The 11,220-nt window shown below is 52.2% G+C and overlaps 1 protein-coding gene across 1 annotated transcript; it reads right to left on the reverse strand.

Annotated features, from left to right (window-relative positions):
* Positions 1 to 6,371: 6,371 nt before the first annotated feature.
* Positions 6,372 to 7,118, reverse strand: SFN (stratifin; the record flags this gene model as incomplete). Its single annotated transcript, XM_081087275.1, has 1 exon — positions 6,372 to 7,118. The coding sequence occupies one exon, from the start codon at positions 7,116 to 7,118 to the stop codon at positions 6,372 to 6,374; it is 747 nt and encodes a 248-aa protein (XP_080943401.1).
* Positions 7,119 to 11,220: the final 4,102 nt, after the last annotated feature.

The raw sequence follows: 11,220 nt of genomic DNA on the forward strand, positions 1-11,220 counted from the left end.
ATATTGGGACATGAGTAAGATTTCTCCCAACTCAAAGCATACCCGTGTTTGCACAATCTATTCTGACTTAAACATCTGTCCCCTGTACATTCAGAAAAGGAAATTTCAGGATGACTTTATTCTGGAGAAAGAAAGGGGGGGGGGGATGTGTCTTTCTCCTTCCCTCCATTCTTCCCTCCCACCTTCTCTTTCAACATATATTTCTTAAATGCCGTAATCTGATGTATGAAGTACTGTATGTAGCCACAGATTGAAGACTCCATGAGTTCAGAGTCTGGAATCTCCCTCTTATCTCCAGACAAATAAAGAGTTAAATTTCCCAGAGAACAGTAAGGAGAAAATTGGGTGGAGATGAGAGATGAATCAGCCTTTGACATACCTGTCTACTGCCCCCACAGACATTCCTGGCCCCTGACTCACTGTGTAGGTGGGGCTGGGGGGTTCTGAGAGGAGGGGGACCTATTCCACAGAAACCTCCCTTCCCCCCTACCCCCCCCCCCCCCAGCAAGGATTGGGGGATAAGTAGACCCTGTGAACAGGTGAAGAATTGAAAAGGAACAAAGAATATAACCACATTAAGGAAACCTTAGCTTGGTAAAGATCAGGAAATTGGTCCACTACAGTTTTTTTCTCAAGACAATTCCTTTCTGCTGGGCCCTGGGGTGGCATTAGATTGAGAGTAGAGTAAGTCTTTCTAGATTCTTAGAAGCAGGGCAGCATAGCATAATGTGGTTCTTTTCAAGCTTATTTTTAACTCACAATACAGACATGTGTGTGGCTATTGTAGCCATATGTGGAAACGGGAAACCCTGACCACTGGGCTCCTGCCCTGTGGTAGTTTCTGGGGAACCCTCTGAACACAATTTGAAAACAGCTGTTGTAGTTTAAAAATCATGGACTTTGGAGTCAGATCCATTCCATTCCCCAGGTACATTATTAGGTTATTTAGCTGCACTGAGCCCCGTTCTCTTCACCTGCAAAACAAAGATGATAATAGCAGTCATGTCTGTTGCTATCTTTAAAAAAATTATTTTGAGAGAGAGAGAGAGACATTGATTTGTTGTTGCACTTATTCATGCATTCATTGGTTGACTCTTTAAATGCCTGACCTTGGAGTCTAGCCTTGGCGTGTAGGAACAATGCTCTAACCAACCAAGCTGCTCGGCCAGAGCCCACTGCTATTATTACAGTACTCTGTTCTCTAGGAAGAAGCAGGAGTGGGGCACTGTTGGTCAGAACAATCTTGGTGAAAGCATCTGAAATCAGGTTTTCCCCAAAAGGCACTGGACATTTGGACCTTGGACGTGTGTGTATAGGAGTATCTTGCCTTTCTAGAAGGAGCCACAGTGGCCTCCCTAGGGTGCCTGGTTGGTTCTAGGAAGGCACTTTGAACCCAATGCTTTGCCCTCCATCACCTGTGGATCTACAGAGCCAATTAAGAGTGGGTATCTCCCCTAGAAAACCTTAAGTTGCCAATTTTCCCCATATCAATCAAATTCTTGAGAGCGAAAGATCTTTGCAAGCCCTGGGCCTCCATTTCCTGGAGGATAGATACTCTGGCAGTGCAGAAAGGATAGGACTAGGATTATTTGAATCTCTGTGAGCCGGTCTCTGTCTAGAAGATAGCCCTGCCTCCTCTCAGAACCAGCTATATTTCTATTTCCACAACTGAGGACCTGGCACTAAACCGGATTTCCAGGTATTTGGGAGGATGGTTTTACAACTAAGTTCTGAGCACCTTCCTGTACACAAAACCTTGAGACACAAGTTTTTGAGACAGCTTGAGTGTACACAGTCTTGAGACACTGGGGGAAGAAAGGGACAAAGTTACTTTTGAATAATGGGACAAAGTTATTTTTTTAGAGAGCTTTCTGAGGAGACAATAAATAAACCGAGGACATACTTACAAACCCAGAGGTAGAATCAAGTCAATATGAAATCATAACTGAATAAATGCACTTAATGAATGTACCTATATAAATTAAAGGCATTGATAAGAGAGCCCAGATCCAAAGCTCTGTATATGTTAAAGGGAGAGGGAAGCTGGTTAGTCACGTTTTGACCTGAGCTGGGCTTTGAAATTTAGAGGTTATAACAGGTGCTCAAGTGGAAAGGATAGTGTGAAGGGGAGAATGGCCACCATGAAATTTCCAGGGGAACCTGCTTTGCCTTTTGGGACTGCTATTTTTTTAGAGAGAGAGAGAAGGAGAAGAAGGGAGAGGGAGAGAGAGAGAAACATCATTGTGAGAGAGAAACATTGATCAGTTGCCTCCCATATGCACCCTGACTGAGGATTGAACCCACAATCTGGGTATGTGCCCTGGTGGAGAATCGAAACGGCGACCTTTCAGTGCATGGGATGACATTCAGCCAACTGAGCCACACTGACCAGGGCTTCTGGGACTGATTTTTAAAACAGATATAATTCACACACTCTAAAATTTATCCTTCTAAAGTGTACAGTTCAGTGTCTTTTATATATTCATAAAATTGTACAAATATTACCCCAGTGTAAATCCAGAACATTTTGTCCTGGCTGGGTAGCTCAGTTGGTTAGAGTGTCATCCTGATACGTCAAGGTTGTGGGTTTGATCCCCAGCCAGGGCACATACAAGAATCAAGCAATGAATAAAAAAATAAGTGGAACTACAAATTGATGTTTCTCTCTCTAAAATCAACTTTAAAGCAAAATAAACAAACCTGGAACATTTCATCACTCCAAAAGAAACTCTGTACCCATTAGCAGTAGAACTAAAATTTCTAAAACAGCAATCTAGGCCAGGGAAAGATGGTAAGAAATACTCACGGAAACCCCACTCTGGGTAATAGTAAGAACATTTTACAGACCCCTGGCTCAGTTGGTTGGAACATTGTCCCATGCAATGTTTCTCTCCTTCCCTTCCTCCCTCTCTGAAATTAAAAAATTAAGTTTTACAGAGATTAAAACATAAAAATAAAAAGGTCTGGGACCCTCATGGTCTGGTGCCAAAGCCAGCTCACATTTAGCCATCTGATTTGATGATGTTCCAATCCACATCATAAACTTTTTTTTTATATATATATTTTATTGATTTTTTACAGAGAGGAAGAGAGAGAGATAGAGTTAGAAACATCGATGAGAGAGAAACATCGATCAGCTGCCTCCTGCACATCCCCCACTGGGGAAGTGCCCACAACCCAGGTACATGCCCTTGACCGGAATCGAACCCAGGACCTTTCAGTCCGCAGGCCGACGCTCTATCCACTGAGCCAAACCGGTTTCGGCAACACATCATAAACTTTTAAAAAAAAATCTTTACTGTTGAAAGTATTACATATGTCCCCTCCCCCCCATCGTCCCCCTCCAGTCCATCCCATCCCACCCCCACCCCAGGCCCCCACCTCCCCATTGTCTGCATCCATGGGTTATGCATATATGCATAAAGGTCTTTGGTTGATTACCACCCCCCCACCTTCCCCCGCCTTCCCTCCAAGATTCCACACTCTGTTCCATGCTTCCATGTCTAGATCCACTCTATTCATCAGTTTATTTTGTTAATTAGATTCCACATCTGAGCAATCTACACCATATACTTTTAAAAATATGTATTTTAATTTTATTGATTTCAGAGAGGAAGGGAGAGGGAAAGAGAAACATCAATAATGAGAGAGAATCATTGACCAGCTGCCTCCTGCACGCCCCCTACTGGGGATCCAGCCCGCAACCTGGGCATGTGCCTTGATGGGGATCGAACTTGAGACCCTTCCCAGGCCGAGGCTCTATCCACTGAGCCAAACCAGCCAGGGCCACACCATGTACTTTTGAAATCCTTCAACACCAACATGCTCATTTCTTTCCCCATACAGGGCAACCATGAGTGTAGGGAGGCTGAGAGAAAGCAAAGACGTTCCTTTCCCAGGACCTACCCCTTTAAGAGAAAGTCACCAGACCTGTCTGGTGAGAGAAACCGGGTCACTTTCAGAGCTGAGGGGGAGTCACTTGCCCCGGCCCAGAGTCTCTGCCAGGGCTGGAAACCCAAAACACTTCCAGGAGAGGAGGGGAGGACACAGGGCGCAGGAGGCCTCGCGGTGGTCCTGCCACTTCCCCTGTAGAACTGCCGCTCTGATAAGAGCCCTTCGGTTGTGAGTCTCATGGGTGTGGCCATACTTGGGCTCTGGGAACCCGATGGGGCTGGACTGAGTTGCCCCAGTCATGCCAGGTGAAGGGTGACCCCTTGAAGCCAGGCCAGGTGGCCCAATGAGCATGCAGATCAGCTGCTCCTCAGAACTGGGCCTGACGACTCTGCTTTTTTTAAAAAATATATGTTTTTATTGAGTTCAGAGACGCAGGGAGAGAGACATCAATGATGAGTGAGAATCATTGGTCGGCTGCCTCCTGCACGCCCCCTACTGGGGATCAAGCCTGCAACCTGGGCATGTGCCCTTGACCGGAATCGAACCCGGGACCCTTCAGTCCGCAGGCCGACGCTCTGTCCACTGAGCTAAGCCGGCCAGGGCGGTGATTCTGCTTTTGGCACAGAAATGCTGGGTAAATCCTAGACTTCTGATGCTAGAAGGATTGATAATAGCTAACATGCACTATGAACTACTTTAAGCGCATTTATTTTCGCAAACTTCACAGCAATTCTTAAGAGGAAGGCAGCTTGACTCCAGAACTCAGATTCGTCAGTGTTCGTTACAGAGCCTTTAGTTCAAGCCCGTTTGATCCCTGAGGGGAAACTGAGGCGCAGGGAGGTGGACAAAGACTTTCCCAAGGTCGCACCGCCAAGTCTGGGGACACAAACCAAGTCTCCCGGCCACCCGTTCAGGCTGCCTGGACTCTGGTGTGTGGTGAGACGCCTCGGTGGCCTTTCCCCAGGCGTCCTGCCCACCGGGAGCCGTCGGAGAAGCAGATGACTCAAAGGGAGGGACTGCCTTCTCCACGCCGCCCCGTCCCGCCGCTCTGCGCTCGGCGGATGCCTAGCTCGCCGGCCCGGCGGGTAGCAACTTGTCTGAGTGAAACCCGAACGCGCCGCCCCTGGCGTTCGGGCGGGTGGGGGCGCCTCAGCCCAGCCGGGGCGTCTCCGAACCCTCCAGGCCCGGCGGGCGTCGGGAAGACGCGCAGCAGCGCGCGGCCGCCGCTCACGCTCTCATTGGCCGGTATCCGAGCATCTCCCGCCCGTGATTGGACGCTATCGGCTTCGGCCCGCCTCCAGCCCGGCTTTTAGGGCGGGGCCGAGAGAGGCGCCCGCAGAGTCGGAGTGTTGCTTCTGGGACTTGAGGCGGCGGGTGGGCTGCCGGGGACCGGCCTCCGCTCCCTCCCGCCCCCGGCCTCCGCTCCCCCGCTCGCGCCTCCTCTCCGCCAGCCCGTTTCATTGGGTCCCGTCCGCGCACGCTGGGGGGCGTTCCCCTCTCTTCAGAGCTGGGCTTTTCCTGGCGGCGTCACGCCCCTGCCTCCGATCGTAATTCCCGCCTCAGAGCTGCGCCTCTGAGGGGACTCCCCCCGCTTTCAGACCCGGTGCTCAGTGCCGCTCACTGCAGCGTATCCCGGCGGCGCTGTCCTCGGACCTCAGACCTGAAACTTCCGTTTCCTGTCCCCTCAGAGCTGAGGAGCGGAGGAGCCGCCTTTGCGCCACCCGACCCTCCCGAGGCCGGGCCGGCTTGCTTGGGGCGCGACGGGCAGAGCCTGTCCCCTGGCCGCTCTCCGGGAGTCACCGGCCCCAAAGTCTGGCCGGCGGGTCGCTGAGCCAGCCCCATGGGAGGTTCGGGCCTCAGTCAGAGGTGCCAAGTCAGGCTTTCTGTAAATCATACCCCAGGCCCAGCCCCAGCCCGCCGCCAATAACTGGAAAAGACAAGCGGGATTTGTCACAGGGGAACTTTATTGAGAGGAAACATGGTCACACCCAGCAGACATGCTTTCCTTCTCATTCTGGTCTCTCTCTCCCACACACACACTCACACTCTCTCTCTCTCACACACACACACACACCCACACACCTCACTCTCATCTCCAGCCTCTGCCATACGGTCCAGTTCTCAGCCACTGGGTGGGACACTCCTCAGTTCCTAAGATCCAGAGGCAGCAGGGGCAGGAGGGAGTAAGAGGGGGGAAGAGGCAGAAGCGGCCGGTTCCCGGGTAGGGTTGGAGGGGGCGCAGAGAGCAGGCTGGGTGGAGTGACCAGTGAGTGGTTGGGAGAACCCGACAGCTGCAGGAAGAGTGGGATCCAGTGGCTCCGGGGGCCTCCGCTCTGCTGGTCCCTCTCCATGGCGCCGCTGAGCTGGGGCAGAGCATTCGGGGAGGGGTCGGGCCTCCCACCCCAGTCGAGTCCTCTCCGCAGGGCGTGGGTGGGGCTGGAGCGGGCGGGGCGGGGCGGGGCGGGCAGCAGCGCGGCTCAGCTCTGGGGCTCCTCAGGTGCCTCGCCCCCTTCTTCCCCCGCGTTGTCGGCCGTCCACAGAGTCAGGTTGTCTCGCAGCAGCTGCATGATGAGGGTGCTGTCTTTGTAGGAGTCCTCACTGAGCGTGTGCAGGTCGGCCATGGCCTCGTCGAAGGTGGTCTTGGCCAGTGAGATGGCCTCCTCGGGGCTGTTTGCGATCTCATAGTGGAAAACGGAAAAGTTCAGGGCCAGGCCCAGGCGGATGGGGTTGGTGGGCGGCATCTCCTTCTTGCTGATGTCCATGGCCTCCTGGTAGGCTGACCGGGCAGAGTCGATGATGCGCTTCTTGTCGTCGCCGGCGGCCACCTCGGCCAGATAGCGGTAGTAGTCGCCCTTCATTTTCAGGTAGAAGACCCGGCTTTCGGCGTCGCCGGCCTCCTTGATGAGGTGCGAGTCCAGCAGGCCCAGCACGGTGTCGCACACGCCCCGGAGCTCGGTCTCCACCTTCTGCCGGTACTCTCCCACCTCTGGGCCCTTCTCCTCCGAGCCCTCCTCCTGGCCTTTCTGTTCGATACTGGACAGGACCCTCCAGGCAGCCCTCTGGCCACCCACCACGTTCTTGTAGGCCACGGACAGCAGGTTTCGCTCTTCGCAGGACAGCTCATCGCCCTTCTCCACGGCGCTCTTCATGAAGGCTGCCATGTCCTCATAGCGTTCGGCCTGCTCTGCCAGCTTGGCCTTCTGGATCAGACTTGCTCTCTCCATCGCTCAGCTCTGGGGACAGACAGGCAGGCAGGCAGGCAGGCGGCAGGCTAAACGGCTGCCTCGGGACCCAGCAGGATTCTGTGCCTTCCCAGATCCCTACCTGCCTTTTGGCTGGGTGGCCGGGCCCAGAGCGGGGTGGGGTGGGGAGGGGCAGAGGGCGGGACCGAGGCTCCGGACCTACCGCCTCTCCTCTTCTCCCCACACCCTTTCCGGCTCTTCCTTAAAGGTAAAAGGGCTGGGGTGTGGGGTGAGTCATCCGGGCAGTCAGCAGGAGAAATCTGGGTGTTGGCTGCACCTGCCAGGCTCCAAGCTGCCCCCTCTTGTTCAGGGCTCCCATTACATGGGTGCCCACAGGAGGTAGCTCCCCCGTTTCTCAAATCGGATTCTCCTTCACGGTGTCCTTCCAGGGGCAAAGGATGGCTCAGCCACCTGGCTGCATCAGCCTAGGCAGACCCCACAGAGCCAAGTGCAAGAGGATGGGGTTCTTATTCCTGCCAGAGAGGTTCCCCCCTTGGTTCAGGTGAGAGCACTCCTGTGTAGCTAGGGCTCTACAGTTACCCAACCTTGGCTTCCAGTATCCAATCTAATCCCCATGATGTGTCTGTGAGGTGGGCAGGACTATGACTACGACCCCATTTTAGAGACAAAAATACTAAGGCTCAGAGAGGGATGAGATTTGCTCAAGGTCACACAGCCACTAAGTCCCCTGCATCCTACTTCCTTGACTTCTCTCCCATCAAGCCCTCTGGCTTGTGAGCTCCAGGATGTATTTAGGAGTGGGATCCAAGCTTCTTGAAATGGTTCCATCCCCCACCCTCACTCTCCCTGAGTATCCTGTCCCCTCTGAACTCCCAGAATGCACAGGTGGCAGCTTTCAGGGTGCCACTTAATGAGGTGTTTAATGAGCAGCCTCTGACGCTCCAGCCCAGCCGTCGTAATTAGTCACTCAGTAGGTTTGTTGGACACCTTTCCCATCACAGCACAATTTTCCCTTTCAAGTTGGTGGCCTGTTGCCACTTGTTTGAGGACTTACCCTCTGGCTCTCCATGCCAGGTCACCTGCCCCCTCCAAGTCACCAGCCATCCTGTATGAGTGGGGCTCACGGAGGGTGGGGGCCCAGATCCCAGATGCTGGCTGGCCCACTTTTCTGCCTGACTCAGCTCACCCTCTGTCAGAGGCTGGGAAGCAGGCCACCTGGGTGCTCTGCCCAGTTTGGTTCCCCAGGGGGGACGCTAGCAACTGGGGAGAGAGACAAGGCTAAGAAAAAGGAGGTGACACATGCCATTTTGTTTTATGGGGCAGTAGTCCCAGCTGAGGACTGCCTCCCAAAGCCCGACTCTCAAGAGTTTTCCTGCCCCTTCCCTTTGACCAAGGCCCCACCTCTGACCTCTGGCATGGATGGAGAGGTCTCTGTTGTCAACCTTCTGTCCCTGTTAGCTGGGTGGAAACTATTATTGTTAGCTGTCCTTGTGTCAGCGAAGGGTTCCTTTCATCTAAAGGTGTTGGCACTGTGCCCATGAAGGTGGGTTCCTGCTTATCTGCCCCACCCCTAGCTATAGCTCAGATGGGGCTCAGGGGTGGGGCTCCCCTCACTGGGATCTAGCCAGCTTAACCCTGGAGCCAGGACCATGTCACAGGCCTGTCCTTCCCTGGGTTGTTCTTGGTGTCTGAACACCCCTCCTCCCCTTCTGGAGGCAGGGAGGCCTAGGCCAGAACTCTGAGGCTCCAAGATGAGATCTGCCTCTTAGAAGGAAAAATAGGGACCTATCTGGGCTAATGCTATAGGTTTTCCAAAGAAGCAGAAGGGATTTTAGGCTTAATATCCTGAAGGCTTTGCTCAATCCAGACAGAAAATGATGGAAAGGAAAATACTATTTTAGTACACTAAAATACAACTTACTGAGGGTATCTTTAGGGAGTGAAACTGACTTTTTTTCCTTTTCCTATTCTACTCAAATCATCTATCGTAAATGTGTATTATTTTTCTGAGAGATAGAACAGCCAGAATATTTGGAATCAGACCAGCCAGGTTCCGTTCTCACCAGCTGCTGTGGCCTTTGCCAAGTGACTTAACCTCTGTGAGCCTCAATGTTCCTAAGTATAAAATGGGTTTGTGAGGATTAAATGAGTTGATGGGAAGCACTTGCTTGAGTGGATGATAACTATTATTATCACGTAGAAAAAAATCCAACCCATGGCTGACACAAGGACAGCTAACAATTTTTATATTTATTATAAAAATATACACTCACAGCATGAACATGGACCTGGGGCCTATGAAATGAGGAAGGGCCCCTCACAAGGCCTCAACCAAAGACCAGAGCCTGCTCAGCTGGGTGTCCACATGGGAAGGAAGATGGATGAATAGTCAAGATATGCTCACTCAACACTGCCTCCTCCTTCTCCATCTTGGACATTCCTCTGGCCTATGCAAACCCTGGGCCCTCAAGGACCTTCTTTTGACTCAGTCCAGGCTTTCCAAGTCGTGAGGGAAAGCTGGAGGTCCCAGAACAGCATAAACTTGGGACCTGGCAATTTTGGAGCTATTTCTGTCTCTAGAGAGGGAACATTCTCTTTTCCATCACTCAAACCTGGAGACCTGGTGGCGATTCACACCCTAAAGCTCCATGCCCTCAGCACAGACCCTGTCAAGAGAAAGGAAAGCCCCCTTTCCCTGCTGAATCGGAGCCAGGCTGCCTGACATCTCCTGCTGGCTCTGGCCTGTCTATCCTGACTCAGTTCCTGTCTGATGCACCTCCCTTTGCCTCCAGGCTTCCATTTCCCAAGTCCAGAAGCCCAGGCAGGCAGGAGGCAGCAGGCAGGAGGCAGCAGGCCCCGGCAGGGCACTGAGTTCCACAGTCAGCCACCTGAGTCAGCAGGACAGGAGCTGGGGCTGCAGCCCAAAGGGGCTTTCCTCATCCTGCCTACCTCCCACCCTTCTATATAACATCCATCCTACCAGCATGCTTAAGGCCTCTGGTCCCAGAGACAACCAGCCCTTCTTAGCTGGTAAACAGGCTTTGAGGGTTGTAGCACAGAGAGGAAGGCAGCAGCTAGTTGTCTATCTCTACTGAGAAGAGAGAACAGGGCTCTGGTTGCAGCAGGAAGGACTCTGTTAAGATTCCAGGAAGAACTTCCTAGGACATTTTTCCAGTTTTAGAATGATCAAACTAAACAGGCGATCATCATCTCCCCCTAATTATAAACTAGAGTTCAGTTAGCCAGCCAAGAGCTCACTCTACTAGTTGCCTTTGGCGGGGGGATTAGATTACTTTTAAGTGAGTCAGCTATCCTGAGACTTTTCCTCCTCAAGACACTGCTATTTAGAGTATCCCACATTTCCTAGACCAGTCCAGTCTAGAAGACGGTGTGGAATTTTTGGAAAGAACATGGAATGAGTCCAGGGTGTGGGACTGCATTCCAGCTCAGTTATCAAGCCTTGGGCAGGTTCCTTCCTCGGGGCCTGTTTTCCCATAGGTACAGGGAGGCCTCACAGATCTCCTCTAAGCCCCCTGCTGGCTATGAATGACATTCTCTGATTTTAGGGTTTCTCCTCTTGAGATTCCCTTCTCCTGAAGCGCAGTGTTCATTCTTTGGGCGGTGCAGAAGGGTTAGAGGTCAGGCCAGAGATCAGGTTCAAATACTGAATTTGCTGCTTTATCAGCTGGGAGACCCTGAGCAACTCCTATGCCTTCCTTGAGCCTCAGTTCCCTCATCTGTATAACGGCTGACAGCACTTTCCTCATAGGCTTAGGTGAGAAGACAGACTTGGCAAGCCCTTGCTGAATGGCCACTGTAGTTATTTTTATTACTATTATTTAGCTCCTAGCATACTGTATATCTTGATGTAGGGAGGCATCTGGGAGAGGGAAGGCTCCATAAGAGTGTTACCCTGGGCTAAGCTCAGTTCAGGGGTGTGACAGTCCCAGACTGGAGTCAACCCCTCTGTCCCAGCCAAGGCTGGGACCTCTCAGAGTTCAGAGGTCGGCTAAGACTTAAAGGTCTCTGGAGCTGAGACCAGGAGTTCTGGAGGGGCACAGTGAAGAGGATGCTGGTCATTCTTCCTGTGTCACTTCTTGCTTTGTTATGCCTTTTTTAAAAA

This window comes from Myotis nattereri (genome assembly GCF_964212035.1).
Source record: "Myotis nattereri genome assembly, chromosome: 3".
In the NCBI taxonomy this organism is placed as follows: domain Eukaryota; kingdom Metazoa; phylum Chordata; class Mammalia; order Chiroptera; family Vespertilionidae; genus Myotis; species Myotis nattereri.